The sequence below is a fragment of the Megalobrama amblycephala genome, linkage group LG22 (assembly GCF_018812025.1).
Source record: "Megalobrama amblycephala isolate DHTTF-2021 linkage group LG22, ASM1881202v1, whole genome shotgun sequence".
NCBI classification, from domain to species: Eukaryota; Metazoa; Chordata; class Actinopteri; order Cypriniformes; family Xenocyprididae; genus Megalobrama; species Megalobrama amblycephala.
In genome coordinates this window covers 26,882,803-26,903,268 of record NC_063065.1, presented here as the reverse complement: position 1 = coordinate 26,903,268, position 20,466 = coordinate 26,882,803, and the positions used below count along the sequence as shown (strand labels likewise).

The window sequence follows — 20,466 nt, the reverse complement described above, 5'->3', positions numbered from 1 at the left end:
TGACATCCTTGTTATATTTTGGTGGTCTGTAGACCAACACACACACAACAGATTTCCAGTCATCATACATCATAACTTGAGCCTCAAAGCTCTGATAATTCACCTTTGACAAAAGACGGCATTCTTAAAAACACATGCAAGTCCGCCACCCCAGCCAGTAGTTCTAGGGGTGCTAAAAAATGTACAGTCACATGGAGAAAGTTTAATCAGGGCATGTGTCTTGCCAACATTAAGCCATGTTTTAAAAATAAACAGAAAATCCAAATCATGTTCGATATCAATTAAATGTTTTGTTTAAGAGTGATCTTGCATTAACCAGTACCATATTTACTGTACCAGACTCCAGCGAAGACAGTTATGCTCCAACCGAGACCACAGCCGACTCGATATAATGCAAATTGTTAATATTTACTCCTCTCAAAACTTTGTGTCGCTGAGTCACAGCCCGCGAAGATGGTATCCAAACGTTCGGGAAAACTGGACGCAAACAGGATAGTCTCTCACTCAAAATGTTTCCCAAAGTCAACAGGTATTTCTCCTACATCCATGATGCTCTAACTTTCACAGCGAAACCCGCCCGTCTGCCACACTTCCAACGGCGATTGCTCCGAATCCGCCGATTTCGCCGGTACTCACACTCTAGGCCCGAGCCAAGGTTCCACTGGCATAGACTGCATGAATCGCAGGTGAAAACAACACTTTCCACTCTGAGTGAGATCATCCATCACTGCATGAATGTGAAGCAAAGTTTTGCATTCATAAGTCCAGAGAGGGCTAATAAGACATAGGCCTACAAATAAAACAAAAACATTAAAATAGACAACACGAAACAAAGGCCAGTCAACACACATGGCGCCATCTTACCGTGTAATGTGGTCATAATGTTATATTATGAACAGATTGACTTTAGGCTTTTATTCACATATAAACATTGATCAGTGAACATAAACAAGAAGCTCAACTGAACCTGCTTTACGCATAAGAACAAACCTCTCGTGGAAGCTCAGACGTGTTGAGGAACACACAAGAATGAACCTTATTGGTTCTCACATGTCAAACGAACATGCTTGAGCTTCCATTTACCACAACTGTTGTGTGAGTTGATGGGTAACACTTTAGAACATTGTTTCATCATTAATGAATAACTACACATTATTAACACTTGTAACTATTATTAACTAACAACAAACTCTGATTAATGAATTAGTAAGTAATAGTGCTCAGTTGAAGGTGGTAGTTCACTATTAGCTAATCAGTAACTACTATTTTTTTTCATAAGCCTATCTCCCAGAGAACTACTAAGAACTACTATATACAGATTCATAATTAACATGAATAATGCATGATGTGTAATTAATTCTAAAGTGAAGGTCATGTTAACCCACTAGTAATGACTGAAGTATTACCAAATCCTTCGGAAGGAATTATTAATGATTTGGAACAGTTTTCTAAAGTGAGAAACATGATAACTCTCTAGTAACTAAAGTAATTTTAAACCTTTAAGGTTTTTATAAGGTTTTGGATAGTAATTACTCAAATGTTACTAAATCATTCTAAAGGAACTACTAATTATTTGGATCATTCTAAAGTGAAGAACAGGGTAACCCACTAGTAATTACTTCAGTGTTACCAAATCCATCAAAAGGAATTACTATACCAAAAACCTGCATATAGTAGTTCTCTCTGTCTGGGAGGTATGAAAAAAAGGTAGTTACTGATTAGATAATAGTGAACTACCACCTTCAACTGAGCACTATTACTTAATAATTTGCTAATCAGAGTTTCTTGTTAGTTAATAGTAGTTACTAGAGTATTAATAATGCATTACTCATTTGTTCCTGTGAAGTTATTCATTAATGAAAGGTCAGTATTCTAAAGTTTTACCATTTGATGAATGTTTATGTGTTCATCATTTAAAGCATCTCTTCAGAAGATTTGAACTAAACCGCTCAGTTCATATGGATTAGTTAGTTTTAAGATCTCTTTATGAACTTTTTGAAGCGTCAAATTGGTTGTTATGTAGCTGTCCATGGTGGGAAGAAATCACTCAGAAATCACTCAGAAATCATTCAAAATGACTTCATTTGTGTTCTGAAGTTGAACAAAAGTTTGTTCATGGGTTATGGGTTTGGAACGACATGAAGGTGAGTAAATGACAGAATTTTAATATTTGTGAACTAACCCTTTAAAATTAAAGGTTATCTGTTATTTATTAATGGCCCTGAGCTAACATGAACTAGCAATGAATTTTGACTAACATTAATAAAGAATGATAAATATATTGATCATTGTTAATGTTAATGCATTTTTTACAAATCCATTTCAGACCCCAAGATTAAGAATTGAAAGTTTAAAGTAGCATTCATGTTCTTGTGTTTCTGCAGCCATTCCCTGTGAGTCCTTTAACTGGACAGTCACCAACTCTTCGATAGTTGCTCAAGTGAATGGTAGCACACGTGTCACAGCTGAAAACAGCACTGGCAATAGTAAAAATGACCCTGTAGTGGACAACAGGGTGAATCTGCAAGAGCTTTATCCTGGAGCAATCTACACTGTTTCACTGTGGTATGATTTGGACTCAGAGGGACTACTACAGTGCTCACATCTCCTGACGTTAGGTGAGTTAACATGCTCTGTTTTGGACTGTGCTGCTGAAAAGATGATATTCATTATAATACCTTTGTTTTACTATCCTTCTGTTTCCCTTTCAAACTAGATCCAAATAGTGTGCTTAATCTTAAGTGTAAATATTTTTCTGGAGGATATGGTCTGGCTGTAATTTGGGATCATCCATATGGAGTTATGGATGTGGTGCAGGTGGACATTGGTAGTCAAAGTTTCAACCGTAGTTCAAAAGAATCACCAAGACAAGAGTTTAAAAACCTGCAAGTTGCCCATTGGTACAATGTGACAGCAACATCATTCTCTGGAGCCAAGAAGAGTAAAATGGAATCATTAAACTGTCAAACTGATCCAGCAGGTAAAGTAAGGTCTATATGTTTAATATAAGATAGTCTTAAATCTTCAGACATATTACAGGTTAAATACAACTTTAAAGAATAGTTCATCCAAAAATGAAAGTTCTGTCATTATTACTCACCCTCATGTTCCAATCCCGTATGAAATCATTTTGACTCTCATGAGCTCTCATGAATAACGAATTGAATTCTTCACACAATTGCTATCATGTGAGTTCAGAAGACTTGGAGTCCCACTTTATATTAGGTGTCCTTAATTACTATGTACTAACATTTAAATTAATAATTTGATATAATGCACTTATTGTGTATTTTTACACTGTGCCTATATTTAAAAAAAATACATGCATTTACAGCTATAATTATTTTCTGTAATTCCATCTATAATTAAACTGTTGCCTTCCCTTACACCTTAACCCACCCTTAAACATACCCATACAACCAAACTAATCCTAACCTTACCCACCTTATCCCACCTCAATAGCAGCAAAAGTGTTTTGCAATTCAGTTTGAACACAATAAGTACATTGTACTTTTTTATGCAAGTACATAGTTAAAGATACCTAATATAAAGTGTGACGGACTTAAAATATAGCATGTTGTTTGGTTGATAGCAAGTAATATGAACCACATTTATGATGTCTTGTTACAGTCTTCATTTACTTTCTTTTTCATAGAAATGTGGCCAGGAGAGGAAAATTATGTGTTTGGAACATTCATTTTAATTTTCAAGTGAACTATTCCTTTAAAGGTGCTCATTCCACTTCCCCCTTCTCCTAGATCAGGGCACGAGTTCAGGTCTTTTACCTTGGCAGTATGAGTATGAGAACACCAACAGGAGGCTGTTCAATCATTTTGAATTAATGTAAAGTGGAGGGAGTTGGTCAGCTGATTTATCTGAAAGATTGGTGAGATTCCTAACTTGTAGAGCCTCTTCTGTATTATCAGCACAAGGAAGACATAAGTGTAATAAAGTAAATTTTATTAACAAAAAGATAAACAAGAATAACTAACACAACTACTAAATGAATACCATGAATGATAAATGAATAATGTTCATAAGATACATAAAATACAAGTGATTAAGTTGGGTGTGGCTAAGGGAGAGTTACTTGATCTTATGGACAGATAAACTGTTGTTTCTCATAAAATAATAAGGTGAAGAAACTTTTTATGCATGAGACAAATTAATAAAAGAGTATTGGTTATAAACTAGCATGAGTTAGATTACCTCTAATAATTAATAATAGTAAATTAGTAAATTAGAAAATCATATACTGATTATATACAACAATGCTCTGGAAAGAGGTTTGGTTTTAGTGATATTTGCGTTCCATGTGGTCGAGTGAGCAGTCTGGTGACGGTGATGTCTTCCACTGGTTATGCTGGGTGACAATGCAGTGGGGAAAGGAGATGAAATCCATTTCAACAGCCTTGAACATGAAGCTCTTTGGGATGCTCCTGGAGCACCAAAGGGTCCTAAAATCTGGAACACGCAGATGAGGCCCTGACTTAGGTGCAGAAGATCCTTAACAATCTGAAACATGCAGACGAAGGAACTTTGAAGTGAACGTTTGCTCTCCTGAGATTAACCTTGTTGCTAATGTCTCTGTGTGTCTTCTGGCTCTCTGGGCCAGACACTCAGAACTTGGTCAATCCGCTTTTGTCTCTCTGGAGTGGTTATTGTCCCGCTGGACGAAAACTCTGAACGCGTAGTGTTTGTTAATGTCTCTTTCCTCTGTTGCTACCTCACAAGTATAGACTCAGATCATGGGACCTGTTATTGTCTCTCTGGATGAACCAGAGGCTCAGAATGGTGTTGTATCTGTTAGTGTCTCTCCCATTAAAGGACAGACTCAGAACAGCATATCTGTTATGTCTCACCTGATGGAAGACACAGAACAGCAAATGTATCTGTTAGTGTCTCACTGGATGAACCGGAGACCCAGAACGGTGTTGTATCTAGTGTCTCTCCCATTACAGGACAGACTCAGAACTTGGTATATCTGTTAATGTCTCACTCCTCACAGAGTTGACACCCAGAAGTTGTTGATCTGTTTGTCTATCCTTCGCAGGCTAGAGACTCAGAACAAGAATGTACCTGTTAATGTCTATCCCCTTACAGGACAGACTCAGAATGGTTGCATGTATGTTAGTGTCGCAGCTCGTTGACCGGGGCTCAGAACAAAAGGAGTGTCTCTTGAAAGGATACCTTTATCCCTTTCCGATGAGGAGGATATTGCAATTTAGCACTTCTCCATTCAAGTGCTGCGATTGGCTACTGACATCAGAGGGGACACACACAGTGTGGCCCACTCTTTTCCCCCCTGTGGAACTCATTTACATAAAAACGTACATGGTACGTTATTTTTAACGTACCATATATTCACATTTGTCTGTTCAGGCAAAAAAAATTAACATGCTTTTAGTGCCATTTCACATTGAAACTGCAGTGATATGTACGTATTGGTACGTATTTTGCGACTCACGAAAACGTTCCCACAGGTACTTTTTTCTAATGAGACTGGGTTGGCTGTTCCCTATAAAATTATGCCATAAAAATTCAAAATGATGACATACTAATTCACAATTATGATACAAACGGACGGTTTCACAGTCAGGATTAGGCCTTAGTTCAATTAGGGCATTTAAGTAGCTTTTATAAATGTTCACTAGGAAAAAATAGGCATTGACATATTTTAAGATTTGTCAGTATAAGTTACTTTCAGTTAAAACAGCTCAAACATGCATTTTAATCTTAAGCCTTGTCTGTGAAACCGGGGGAAAAAGTTGAAATTATAACATACTTAGTTGAAATTATGATTAAAGTCAAAATTATGATTTAAGTCTTAAAAAGTTAATTATGACAATCAAAATTATGAGATTAAAAAGCCATAATTATGACATAATATGTTGAGTGTGAATGTTTTAAATTATGATTTAAAACATTTAAATTGACTTAAAAGCTATAATTATGACAAAATGTCAAAATTATGACATCATTATGACATCAGTCAGAATTATGTGATAAATTGCAATTACATAAATCAGAATGAGATTAAAAGTTGAAATGACATTCAGTTCCATTTCTAATTGACCTATGTCATAATTTCAATTTATGTCATAATTTTGACTTTTTACACCATAATTTTGACTTTTTATCTCATAATGATTTACCAAAGAATTTTTTTTTTTTTTTTAATTATGGAGGAAATGGGTTTCCATAACCATGAGTCAAACAGCCTCACAAAGTTATATTTAGGTTAGAAGCAAGATCAAACATTCCTGCAAGAGTTTGACAAATAAATTGTATTACAAAAGGAAATTGTTCCTTGGCCATCTGCATTTGGTCATTCCGATGATGGGTCTCCATATTAACAAACTGTAGTAGATACATAATTTCTGCCTTTAAACCCCCTCAAGCTTCAGTTGCATAGAGCTTAACCTTGTATTTAACCTGCAATATTCCTTTAAATCTCTGAGATATTAAGCTGTCACATAGCTGACCAATGTATTGAGATGCTCAGTGTTTGTTTCTTCCTTTGTTCTGCAGGCGTTATAGCAGGTGTTCTTGTGTTTTTCCTGTTGGTCATCCTTATTTGTGCTGCAGTCTATTGGTGGCTTCGATATGGTTCTGCAAAGCAAAATAAGTATGATTTTTATTTATCTATTTATCTAGGATTATGGGTTTCTTTTACAATAAAATGCAACAGAAGCTGTATTAGTTGTGTCTCTAATGTCTTTTCTCATCTTTAGAAGCCCCAAACCTCTAGAGGGGTCAAAAGTGACTAATAAAAGCTACAAGTATGTATGACGCTATTATATTGGAAAATAAAGAAGTAGCATTTGGACACTCAAGTCACACTTAAAGGGATAGTTCTCCCTAAAATGTATTTTTTTTTCTGTCATCATTTACCCTCATGTTATTCTAAACCTGTATAGTAGAACATACAGTAAGAAGATATTTTAAGATTTTTTTTTTTTTTCTAAATACAATGGACATAAATGGTCTCCAAAACTGTATGAACTAAATATTTTGTTATCTAATGCAATTTAATTCAAACTTTTTTTAAGTGTGCCTTAAGTATCCACACGTTTTTTGGGGCCACTGTATATGATGTAATTTTAGTATAACAACAAACAATTGTGAAATGTTTTCCAGACTGATTCCTGCAGATAAATTTCCTGAACATTTTCGAAACATGAGTCGTGATGAGAATAGAGGTTTCAGTCAGGAATATGAGGTAGGGTTGAGCAAACATGAAATATATCATGTCTACATTGGATACGAGCGGCGATGTGGTGCGACACGACAAATCCCAGACAGTAAACTGATGCCTCGTTCTATTTATGACATACTAAGCACTCGCGATACTTCTCATAGAAAGGACAAATGGATTTGCAATAGTCTCTTTGTCGTGTCCAGTGTAGACAACTTCTAGCTGTCATGGCATGACTCCGGTCGCATCCGGTGTAGACATGATGTAAGAGTTCAATTTTTTGTAATTTTTTATCTCTGCTTAGTTTGAACAAAGTATTCAAACACTGAAAACGTCTCAATGCTTATATGTCAGAATCATTAAGTTAATTTTGAATGTTTACAGTTTTTGTTGAGTATGTTTTTATTGATTGTGTTTTTAACAGGACTTGAGTTCAGTTGGTATCGAACAGTCTAGTGTTGCGGCTTATCTGCCTAAAAACAAGGACAAAAACCGATTTACAAATGTTTTACCTTGTGAGTCTTTACACACACACACACACACACACACACACACACACACACACACACACACACACACACACACACACACACACACACATTTGGACATTCCATAGGCGTAATGGTTTTTATACTGTACAAACCGTATTTTCTATCCCCCTACACTAATACTACCCATCACAGAAAACTTTCTGCATTTTTAATAAAACGTTAATGTTTAATATGTTTTTTAAAGCTATTTTAATTACAAGGAATCAGGAAATGCCCTCATAAACCACGGTTACATTGTAATAACAGTGTAATACCCATGACATTATACAAATTTGTTCCCTCATAGATCATATAAAGAAGTACACACATGTTTTATGGGGATTTTCCATAGACATAATGATTTTTATACTGTACAAATGGTATATTCTATCCCCTAACCCTAAAGACAAAACTTTCTGCATTTTTATATTTGCAAAAGAACATCATTTAATATGATTTATGAGCTGTTATCCTCAAAAAAAAAAAAAAATCCCCATAAGGTAAAAAATTACTGGCATTACTAACTTAGCATACCAGGACCACACACACGCACACAACATTACCACATAGTTTTCCCGTCTTGGAAAAAGTCATTTTATCCTTCTCTCTCTCTCTTTAGATGACTCCTCTAGAGTGCAGCTCACAGTAAATGATGAGGACGATTCTGATTATATCAATGCCAACTACATGCCTGTAAGTTGTACAATATATACTAGTTAACATCAGCTGTAAAATGCCCCTGGTAGACTGATGTTTATGTGCATATCAGGGATACGACAATGCAAGCAATCAGTACATCGCTGCTCAAGGTCCGCTGCCATCCACTGTCAATGACTTCTGGAGAATGGTCTGGGAGAAAAGGTCACAGGCCATCATCATGGTAACAAACTGCACTGAGAGTGGAAGGGTAAGGCAATGTTCAGAATACTGCTTAATGTAGTATACAGCGATCACTGAATTCTATTTGTTTTTTAAACAGTTTATGAAACTTTGCATCATGTAGTGAACAGAATTATGCTACATTCTTGTTGCATTATGTTTAACGCAATGTTTGCGTATCTATTATTGTAATAATACAGTGTTTTACACAGAGTGGTCTAATTCTAAACATATGTATCTGGTGCAGTTTATTTATTTTAACTCTGATTTAACTTTTCTTATTGAATTCCTCCAGATCAAGTGTGAGCAGTACTGGCCACTGGACTACACGCCGTGTGTCTATGGAAACCTGGTTGTGACAGTGAAATCAGAGAATAAAGCTTCAAGTTGGACTCTGCGAGAATTTAGTGTTAAAAATGTAAGCTATTTCTTTCAATCTTTTTTTGTGACAATAAAATTAAACTGTGCAACACACCAGACTGTTGAAAGTAGATGTTTTCTGCAATGATTATAATTATTAGTGTTTTCTGAAGGGCCAAAAACATTTGTATTTACATTTTTTTTATTTTAATCCAAATTCTTCTTGAGAATTCTCCTATTTTTAATTAACCTCATTCTTCATCAGTGGTGGGGAAAGTTACTTTTAAAAGTAATGCATTACAATATTGTGTTAATCCCTAAAAAGGTAACTAATTGTGTTAGTTACTTTTTATGTTACGTTACATTACAATGTGTCTACTGATGCCTCGTTCTATTTATGACATACTCCAAGCACTCGCGATACTTCTCATAGGAAGAACAAATGGATTTGCAACAGTTGCTTTGTTGCGTCCAGTGTATAGACAGCTTCTACTGCTGTAGCGCAATGCGACGTGTCAACAGTCGCGTCCGGTGTAGACACGGTGTTGCTTGCTTTTACTTTATGTCAATAAGGTCTCATTTGTTAACATTAGTTAATGTTGTTACAGCTGGTTGCAGGAAGGTAACACAGACGAGGAGAATTTATCCAAAAACTAGTTTAATAAGATAATCCACAGGAGAACAGGCAGATAGGTGTAACACAACATAGTCAAATAGTGAACGGACAAAAACTGAGTGAACAGGAGGAACTAAATAGCAAACATAACAGGGTTAATTAATGGGACACAGGTGATGCAAATGAACTAATGATGATGGCGGGAAACAGAACATGTGATCAATGAAAACAAACTGAGAGTCCATATAAACTGAAACTGAAACTAGACAGATTGTGACAAATGTATTAACTAACATGAACTAACAGTGAGCAATACATTTGTTACAGTATTTATTAATCTTTGTTAATGTTAATAAACATGTTCATATTAGTTCACAATGCATTGAAATTAACATTAAGATTAATAAATGCTGTAGAAGTATTGTTTATTCTTAATTCATGTTAACTAATGTTAACAAATGAAACCTGGTAAAGTGTTACTGTTATTATTTATTTATTACGTCAAATTCTGAGTTTGCATTTAACATTTTTTTTATTCATTTTGAAGAATACTGAACCACAATGTTTATATGGCACACACGCCTCTGCTTCTTACTCACGATTTCTCTCAACATGGGGACAGAACAGGTGTCAGTCAATAAATGGAAAAACCATGCGTTACTTGTTTGAAAATGCAACTCACATATTTTGTTATAAATTTAAAAGTAATGTACTGTAAAAACGAACTTAAAAAGTAAGTTACCTGGTTGCCTTAAAATTTTGAGTTCATTGAAATTAAAATTGTGAGTTAATACAATGAAGGTGATTGGTTTAATCAACAGAAACTCAAAATATTATGTTATTTTACTCAAAATATTAAGAAAAAATGTTGTCATAACAAATCATGAAAATAATTTTTTTAAGTTATTTTAAAAAGTAATCTGTTTATGTAACTTGGGTTACTTGTAATGTTACCCCCAACACTGTTCTGACAGATTTTAATACAGTCTAAACTGTGCTGCTAAAAAATTAGACGCTCATTCTTTTTTCTCATTATTACTTAGTGTGACTGGGTAGGACAAGTTTCTGTTCACCAAACAGGCATCGTTGATATGTAAATGTGGATGTATGCGATTTTCACAAACTTGTCAAGGTTTCACAAGCTCTTTCAGCCTTAAAATGGTGATTTGTGAGGAAGTTTTAAGTTCCAAAGGTTATGTTTTTAAATTATATTAAACTATTTTATTTCAAAAGATAAAGAAAAATCTTTCCCTGTGATATGGGTCTTCAAAAATTTTCCTGGATTAACATAATTTGTCCAACCTTCTAGCCCAAAAATTTAGTCCAACCTACTCATAACTTATACCTAAAATCAGAGGGAAATGAGAGGTGAATAACACTGATGTAGAAGTAACTAACCCTGGGTGTAAGCCTAAACTTGGCATAAACTGTAGAATTGTCCCTCAAATCTGATTGGTTGATTGGAGTGTTGTTCCAGCATCAACATGTTGATTTAGGAACATGTTGTACTTGGTGAAATCACATTTACCTTTTGATATGAGACCTTTAACTTATGAATATAAACAAAAAGCATCCATGGGCAGCTAACCTGAAGACACAATCTATTTCTGTGTATTTTTGTACATGATAGAAAAGCACCTCTGAAACACGAACAGTGAAGCACTTCCACTTCACAGCGTGGCCGGATCATGGTGTTCCCTCTGGCACAGAGGAGCTAATCCAATTCAGAGGACTCGTCCGTCAACACATAGAGAGTTCCTTCTCCGCAGGGCCAACAGTCGTACACTGCAGGTGAACACTACACACTTTAAAACCCAACTCAAACATTAACTTGACACCAATCATGAGTCACACTGATTCAGATAGCTGACAGCACAACATTATTAAACAAACCACTTGATTAAAGCAAATGTTTATACTCATCTTCATCCACTCCATAATCTAGTGCTGGAGTGGGCCGGACAGGTACGCTGATCGCACTGGACGTTCTGCTGCAGCAGCTGGACAGAGAAAAGGCAGTGGGCATTGCAGCGTTTGTCCAGCAAATGAGATTCTGCCGGCCACTTATGGTGCAAACTGAGGTAACACCGTTTTAGTCCATGATGCTAACATTCCTTGCATTACGAGGTTTATTGGCAATCTGGCATGAATTGGATCTGAGTGTTATTATTATTATGGTGATTATTATGATAATGTTGAATATATTTCAATTATGGCTAACATTCTCCTAGAGGATTCAAACACCTATAAAAAAAAGTAAAAAAAATAAAAAATAATCAAAGCCATTTATAGAGTCTGAAAAACAATTGTTAAAAATGGCAGCTGTGATCACCAGAATTTTACCTTAAAAGAAAAAAGGAATGTATATTTTTAACTGAATATATCATGAAATAATGCTACAATTATTTAAACTACTTAACTAGCTACTTGAACTTTAAAAATGTGGTAATACTTTAGTACAGGGAACACATATAAACTATATACTACAACTTTTCCCTTAATAAACCCCTGATGTACTGCTTATTAATAGTTAGTAAGGTAGTTGTTAAGTTTAGGTATTGGGTAGGATTAAGAATGTAGAATACAGTCATGTAGAATAAGGTATTAAAATGTGCTTAATAAGTTCTAATTAATAGCCAATATTCTAATAATATGCATGCTAATAAACAACTAAAAGACCCTAAAATAAAGTGTCACCAAAAATGTTAATGTATTAATATTTAGCATGTTTTGGGATATCAAATTTTGGCTTTTTTTGATCAAAAGTGGCCTTTGCAGCACTCATGCCAATAAGTTCAGCTGTTGTATAACACAATTTACAAAAAACTAAGCAACATGAAATGAAAACACTTTAAAGGGGTCATGAACTGTGTTGTTTTATAATGTTTACTGGGGTGCACTCATGATGTTAGTATGCTTTTTACATCAAAAATTGTCAATCTAGAAAAAAAATATTTTTTCCTACCCTGATTTTAGCCCTTTTAGCCCTATTTAAACTTTGTTTTAAGGAGCGTCTGCTGAGAGACTTTAGTGTAAACGCCCACTGCTGTGATCGGCTAACATCTTTGCATATGAAATAGCTAAGTATTACTATCTCGAAAACTTTTAGCACGTTTTTTTTTTTTTTTTTTTCTATTACAGCTCTCAAGGTTAACTAATCATGAAAAGTGTTTATCATAGCATTACATTTAGATCTGTGGCATTATATTTAGATCATGGCATGAAAGGTTGCAGTGATGAACATTGTAGCCGATCACAGACATGTTGTTGAGTGCATGAAAGCAGTGATCTCATCATTGCAACTCAATTTCTGTACACTAACAAATGCTTCCATCATAACTAACAATGCAAACGCGATTCGTTGAATAAAACGGGTGTTTTGGCGTGAGTCCAGAACTCAGTCACTGATAAACGTGCGCTGTTTGATTGACAGCTCCAGCTATTTTTAAGGGAGTGTTCTTTTATCACTTTCTATATATAATTTATAATTCTGTTTGCAAAGCCTGCACCGAAATGCAATTGAATTACCAAAGTATCCATAGTGAAATGTACCGAATACAAATAAATAAGACATACACGTTGAAAATAAATAACCATATTCCTCGCATTAGGATCCTTTGAAAGGTAATATTATTTTTAGACCTGTATCACTCTTCTCTCCTCGTCATCTCACCAACCTGCCAGTGGGCGGGTCTAATGTTGAAATGATAAAGTAGGTGTTGATTTCTTCTGCAGAGGCAGTGTTTCATCTATCTAGGTCATAGATAGGCACATTCCAGGACGAGTCTGGTCTCAATAAAAGCTTTTTATTAGACTAACAAGGAAGTTTTCAGTTCTGAAACTTACTGGATATTCTTATAGTACGTTGACCTCTTATATCAAAAGCTCAAGGAAAAGTTGATTTCTCAATTCATGACCCCTTTAAATAGCAATAAAACAAATATAACTATATGAAAAATACAGAAACAAATAGGTCAAGACAAGCAATTCAGGTAAAACCCTACAATTAAAGTGCAACTTTGCCGATTAGCAACTCGCTTTGTATGGTTACAATATCGATAGTATATGTAAATGAACAATGTTTACTCATTCTTCATGTTACATGGACTGAGAAATTCACGTTTATTCATCAGTGAAAGTCCACTTCCCTCACACACAGCAAACTTCCACATTTTTGCCCACAGACAGTCAGATTCATAGAGGTTTATTAACAGAGCAGTTATTGTAAGGGTAAGTTTATCACCGAAAATTGTATCGTACTATGTGTACTCTTTAAGCAGAAAAATGGAAAACTATGGCAACAGCTTTCTTACCTGTACATGATGTTTGGCATAAAACTGTGTTGTGTTCGTGGTCATCCATTTTGAAATGTTAACTACAAACACAGAGGTTTTTTCAGATTTCCTTGCACCCAGGAACAATACAAATCATAACTAGTATGACTAAAAGTTTGCTAAGCAGTATTTCCTACTAAAGCAAGGTGGTTTTGACTCTGGTAAATGTATCCATAGCAGACTGGTGGGAGTGGCCTGGACAGCAACATGCCCAGTGCATTATGGGAAGTTTTCCTACCTATTTGGCAAAAGGGAAGACCACAGCTTTCAGGTTTTTTTTCTAGTCAGGTAGCACCCTCCCTCAGACCAGTTTTATTGAAAACCCAGTTTGTCAGCGGTTTAAGTTTTCCAACTTGACAGCAGCTCCTAGAATTCATAGCAAAATGCAGTAATATAGTACATATTTTTCTACAAGTGTAGCAGCAGTTACTCTAACCAGGTTCTCAAGGCATGCTTCTTTTGATTATGAGTTTGGAGGTCATTAAAAAACACTTTGGTATAAGGTTTAATATTATCACTTGGAAATTAAGACTAAGAGATGTGTATCCCTGTATGGCAGACAACTTTCACCATCTTCAAGTGTCTTATGCTTCTCCTCTCTGTCTCTTACAGTCTCAGTACGTGTTCCTGCACCAGTGCATCATGGATTCTCTGCAACCCAAAGGCGTGGCTAAGTCAGAGCCTCTCTATGAAAACTCAGACATGATCTATGTCAATGCAATAGCATTAAGACAATATGAAAATGGAAGTAAAATATGAGCAAAATTAAAAGAACATCTTAAAATGTAACATTATTCACATCTGGTTAGCAAAATAGTGTTCTTATAATAACAACGTACGATCAAAAACAGTCTTAGAATTTGTTAGCACAATCTTGAAAACCACAGTGGTATATTTTCAGCATGACTTTCAAAACATTAAATGAAATATTTCACACCATATGTACATTTGTTATTATAATTAATTTATTTAAAATAATAATAATAATATTAATAATAATACTCCACTGCTAACAGGACTGAAAAATAGTAGTATTCTGTGCTTAAGCTATAAAGCACTAACCCCCGGTTTCACAGACAAGGCTGAGAAGGCATATTTTAAAATATCTCAGTGCCATTGTTTTGTCTTAAGATACACACCAGTAATGTTTTTTTCTTTTTTCTAAGGCACATTTATAAAAGCTACTTAAATATCCGAAATAAACTAAGTCCTAATCCTGGCTTAATCTAAGCTTTGTTTGTGAAACCAGGCCTAAGAGTTTACCATTTAAACGGTCCCACTTTATATTAAGTGGCCTTAACTACTATGTATTTACATTTAAATTAATCATTTGATACAATGCACTTATTGTGTACATACATGTTTTTACATTGTACTTATATTTTAAAAAACACCTGCATGTAATTACATCTGTAATTAATTTCTGTAATTACATTTATAATTACACTGTTGACCCATCCCTTAACCCTTACCCCTACCCTTAAACCTACCCATACCACCAAAGCTTTCCCTAACCTTACCCGTACTGCGCCTCAATAGCTGCAAATGTGTTTTGCAAATCAATATGAACCCAATAAGTACATTGTACTTATTTTTTGATGTAAGTACATAGTAGTTAAGGCCACTTAATATAAAGTGGGACCATTTAAACTTTACTGCCAGTCTTTATTCATCTAAATATCTGTGTATATAGCCTTGTTTTTTATGTTCAATTTTTGCTTGAGCTGTACCTTAGCACTGCTTTTTTGCACATTACTTTTTAAACAATTAGATATTTGCTATTCTAAAATTGATATACAAGAGAGTCTATTTAATTTAACTGACTATATCAGTTTAATTTTATTTGTTTTAAGATGGATGCTAAAAACCATGACCAACAATTAAAGTATTTTTCCACTATATTTTTCCATTATGCCAGAGACATGTATTCTTAGCTGTCTGTTGCTTAACAAGCTTTAAAGGAATAGTTCAACTAAAGACAAAAAAATGTGTCATATATTTATATCAGGGTTGCCCATTCCTGTTCCTAGCCCTATCTAACACCCGTATGTAATTATCAAGTGTTCCTGAAGATTATGGCTGCATCCGAAATCACACACTTCCCTGCTAGGAGATAAACAGTATATGACAAAAGAAATGTCCAAATTTACAGTACTCATAAAATAGTACCCAGATGAACTACACACATTTATACTTTATATAACATACTTTTTATTAGCGTTTGTGAACTAATTATTTATTCAAAATGAGTACCTACTCAAAGTATGAGATTTAAAATGTTAACTACAAAGAGGTTTTTCAGATTATTCTGTCACAGCATTCTCTCCATATTTATGAATCGTTTGTATTTTTTAGCCACTGCTTACAATGCGCTGGATCCTTCACTGGCAACTGAAAGTAACGAACTTCTGCTAAATGTTTAATCTTTGACATCTTGCACCCAGTAACAATACAAATCAACACCATTATGACTAAAAGTTTGCTAAGAAGTATTTCCTACTAAAGCAAGGTGGTTTTGACTCTGGTAAACGTATCCATAGCAGACTGGTGGGAGTGGCCTTGGACAGCAGCATGCCCAGTGCATTATGGGTGTTTTCCTACCTATTTGGCAAAAGGGAAGACAACAGCCTTCTTTCTCAGTTTTTTTTTTTTTTTTCCCTAGTCAGGTAGCACTTATTTCCCAAAAAAAAAAAAAAAAAAAAAAATGAAATCAATGTCAGTATGTCACAAAAGAACTGCTTCCAAATTCACAGTAGTCGACAAAATACTATATAGAACATACTTTTTTTTGAGCTGTTTTAAGTACTTACTCAAAGTATGAGATTTTGGACACAGACCAGGTGTGTTTAATCAGAGTTTGGAGAAGAACTTCACAGGAAGATAGATCTCCAGGAACAAGATTGGGCACCCCTGATTTAAATCATTTCAAATCTGTATGTGAAATAGAGAATGATATTTGAGAGCTGCAGGGGAAGGAAAGATTTGTTTGTTTGTCATGGTTACTGTGAGCCGTTGTTGTATGAAAAGATCAGAAAAAGATTCTTCATTCTTCAATTTCTTAATACGTTTGTATTCCACAGAAAGAAAGAAAAAAACACCAGATTTTAGGGTTAAGGAGCGGTCAGCCATTTCAGTCATATTTAAGTCACTTTCAAATTAGGCATAAAATGTATGTTAATTTACGCTGCAAATTCATGTGACCAACTTGAACCCATTGCAAAATGTGTACGGAAAATTCCAGATCATGTATTGAAATGACTGTATTTTGCCCATGAAAGTTTAGAGCGATGGAGTTGTTTGGTGGTTCCGGAACAATGTTCCCATCAAAGGATGTTTGTCTGGGAACATGTTGTGCTTTGGGAAATCATGCGAGTTATTGGTTTTGGTGTTTGCCAGTAATGTGATTTTTTTTTTTTTTTTTTTTTTTGCACTGCAAGTCACTTTAGTAAGAACTGAAATTTAAGCACTTAACATTTAAATCAATCTGCTGTTAATATTGTACAAATACAATATGAGCTGTCCTAATTAAGAATACTATATTCTTAAATATACTCAAAGCAAAAGTCATGGACTAAGGGTACGTTTACACGACAACAATGTACTACAAACAAATTATTTTTTCTTCGCAGTTTTGAAAAGTTTTGCGTACAGACGACAGCATTGTCAAACCAATCCCTGTTCACACGGATCTGCAGAAATTTTTAAAAACACTTTATTTTGCATGCCAGGCAAGTAGTTGGTGATGTCCCTTCATAAACAAACAGTACACGCCTACAGAATGAACACATAATACACATGTGCATGATGTCACCAAGTTCACATTTCTGTAGTTTACACAGAAACTATAATGGTATAATTTGAAACACATTTTAAAGTTTTCAGGCCACCAAAATGCATTGTCGTGCAAATAAATGAAAGGCCCAAACGGATAAAAAGTGTCCCTTTTTTTAGTTGAAAGTGGTGTCGTGTAAACGTGTCCTAACCAGGCACAATGTGATATGATTCCAGACATAATTACCTCACAAATTTTAAATTACCAGGTATTAACATCTTTCTTTGGACATGGTACTATAATTATTTTTTTGGACATGACCATGGCAATTCCATGACACTTTTTTGGTATACATAAATAAGGTAATCAATTAGTAGGATGCTCTGTCAAAGAACCATGATACAGATAACATCACTGAATTATGGTACCACTGCAATATTATTATTTTTTTTTTTTGTAACAGACTTGTATTATTGTGTCAGCTTGGTTTATGGCCTTCCATAAACAAACATTTTGTTTTTATTCATATCACATGTTAACAAATATTAGTGTATTAGCATTAACTTGTCAATTATTGATTAGCTGAATAAAGCTTATGAAGAATCAACTAGTATTACAGCATGCATTTGTCTGTGTTCACTTCATTCATAGAATTCAGTACATGGTTTAAACTAAGGGTTTCTGGCTTCTTGCTATCATAACTGTTCTTTCACACAGCTGGTCACATCTCATTCGTTTCCATCTTCGGCAGTATTAAAAAACATTTCTATCATCTCCTCTTTAGTGTCTTCCATGTAGTCAAATGGCTGCTCTGCCAGGATGACCACCACCTCTGATGGTGGATGGAGCGGTTCTGTGCTAAAATCCAAGGGTAACGGCACAGAGAACTTCTTGCAGATGTTGTGCAGGACACAGCAGGCTTTGATGGTGCATGCCACCAACTCAGGTGACTGAATGGGGCCGATGTCACGGAGGCACTGGAAACGGCTTTTCAAACTGCCAAAGTGTGCACGGCCATGTAGCTGAGCGTGTGCTTTGTTGAATCGCAGGGCTGCGTTGCTTTTGACGCGAAAGGCTTCGACGGGGGTCAAAACGTGCCCACAACCTAGAAGACTTCTGCTACCTGTGGGGAACAAAGACAAAAATACAAAGGGGTGATGGGGTAACTGTATTTGAGTCTGAGTTTAGTTACTTCTACAGACTGTGGAAAGACAACGCATGACCACAGTATTGTAGTTAAGTTAGGTTTGTCATTATTCAGAAATATTTGACAATTGATTGACCCAAAAGAATCAAGTATTTCTGGAAGCTGTTAAAACAGCTGGTTTTTGTGATGTAAAAAATGAAACTATGATAAATCATATCAGGACTTTTGCATCCTTAAAGGGTTAGTTCACCCAAAAATGAAAATTCTGTCATTTATTACTTACCCTAATGCCGTTCCACACGCGTAAGACCTTCGTTAATCTTCGGAACAGAAATTAAGATATTTTTGTTGAAATCCGATGACTCAGTGAGGCCTCCATAGCCAGCAATGACATTTCCTCTCTCAAGATCCATCAATGTACTAAAAACATGTTTAAATCAGTTCATATAAGTACAGTGGTTCAATATTAATATTATAAAACGACGAGAATATTTTTGGTGCACCAAAAAAACAAAATAACGACTTTAGTGATGGCCGATTTCAAAACACTGCTTCAGGAAGCTTCGGAGCATTATGAATCAGCATGTCGAATCATGATTCGGATCGCGTGTCAAACCGCCAAACTACTGAAATCACGTGACTTTGGTGCTCCGAACAGCTGATTTGTCACGCTGATTCGTTATGCTCCGAAGCTTCCTGAAGCAGTGTTTTGAAATCGGCCTTCACTATATAATTCGTTATTTTTTTTTATTTTTTATTTTTTGTGGCGCACCAAAAATATTCTCATCGCTTTATAATATTAATATTGAACCACTGTACTCACATGAACTGATTTAAATATGTTTTTAGTACATTAATGGATCTTGAGAGAGGAAATGTCATTGCTCCCTATGCAGGCCTCATGGAGCCATCGGATTTCAACAAAAATACCTTAATTTGTGTTCCGAAGTTAACGAAGGTCTTACAGGTGTGGAACAGCATGAGGGTGAGTAATAAATGACAGAATTTTCATTTTTGGGTGAACTAACCCTTTAATGTAAAAAATATAACCTATGTAGCGCCACTGAAAACCAAAGTGACGCATTTCAAAGAAAAAAAGATAAAAATAACCAAACTGTATAAGTGTGCACACCCTTCCGTAATTGGCTATGTTCAGAATTAACTAACCATGCTCATGTGAAATAGTGCATGACTGTTTTCACCTGAAGTGATTCAAAATAAATCTCAGCTGTTTTTGTAAGATTTTTCTGATTCTTCTTGGTTGCGTGCTGCTAGAAGAGTCACGGGCCACAAAGAGCTCATGAAGCATCAGCGTAATCTCATTGTTGAAAGGTAGTGCTCAGGTGAGGGCTACAATTTTTTTTCCCAAGGCATTAGATATACCATGGAATCACAGCAAAGACGGTCATCAACAAATGGATCAAGTATGGCACAACAGTGACATTATTAGAAGACAAAGAGAAAACTGGTCAGGGAGGCTGTTAAGAAACCTAGCAACATATTAAAAGAGTTGCAGCTCTTTCAGGCAAGTACTGGTTGCCTCCTACATGTGACAACTATCTCCCGTATTCTCCATCTCTCTGGGCTGTGGGGCAGGGTGGCAAAATGCAAGCCTATATTGACTAAAAAA

At 35.3% G+C, this 20,466-nt stretch overlaps 1 protein-coding gene across 2 annotated transcripts in view; it reads left to right on the top strand.

The window, feature by feature from the left end:
- LOC125258419 (receptor-type tyrosine-protein phosphatase H-like) overlaps window positions 1-15,097 on the top strand; it is a 35,158-nt gene extending 20,061 nt beyond the window's left edge. For both annotated transcript variants that reach the window (XM_048175360.1, XM_048175361.1), the window contains 12 exons: window positions 2,385-2,618; window positions 2,717-2,980; window positions 6,532-6,628; window positions 6,735-6,782; window positions 7,141-7,222; window positions 7,623-7,713; window positions 8,348-8,421; window positions 8,498-8,635; window positions 8,903-9,025; window positions 11,214-11,374; window positions 11,529-11,664; window positions 14,530-15,097. In XM_048175360.1, the coding sequence (XP_048031317.1) occupies window positions 2,385-2,618; window positions 2,717-2,980; window positions 6,532-6,628; window positions 6,735-6,782; window positions 7,141-7,222; window positions 7,623-7,713; window positions 8,348-8,421; window positions 8,498-8,635; window positions 8,903-9,025; window positions 11,214-11,374; window positions 11,529-11,664; window positions 14,530-14,676 (1,595 nt within the window). In that variant the 3' untranslated portion in view covers window positions 14,677-15,097. The remainder of the gene's footprint in view (window positions 1-2,384; window positions 2,619-2,716; window positions 2,981-6,531; window positions 6,629-6,734; window positions 6,783-7,140; window positions 7,223-7,622; window positions 7,714-8,347; window positions 8,422-8,497; window positions 8,636-8,902; window positions 9,026-11,213; window positions 11,375-11,528; window positions 11,665-14,529) is intronic.
- The last annotated feature ends 5,369 nt before the right edge of the window (window positions 15,098-20,466 follow it).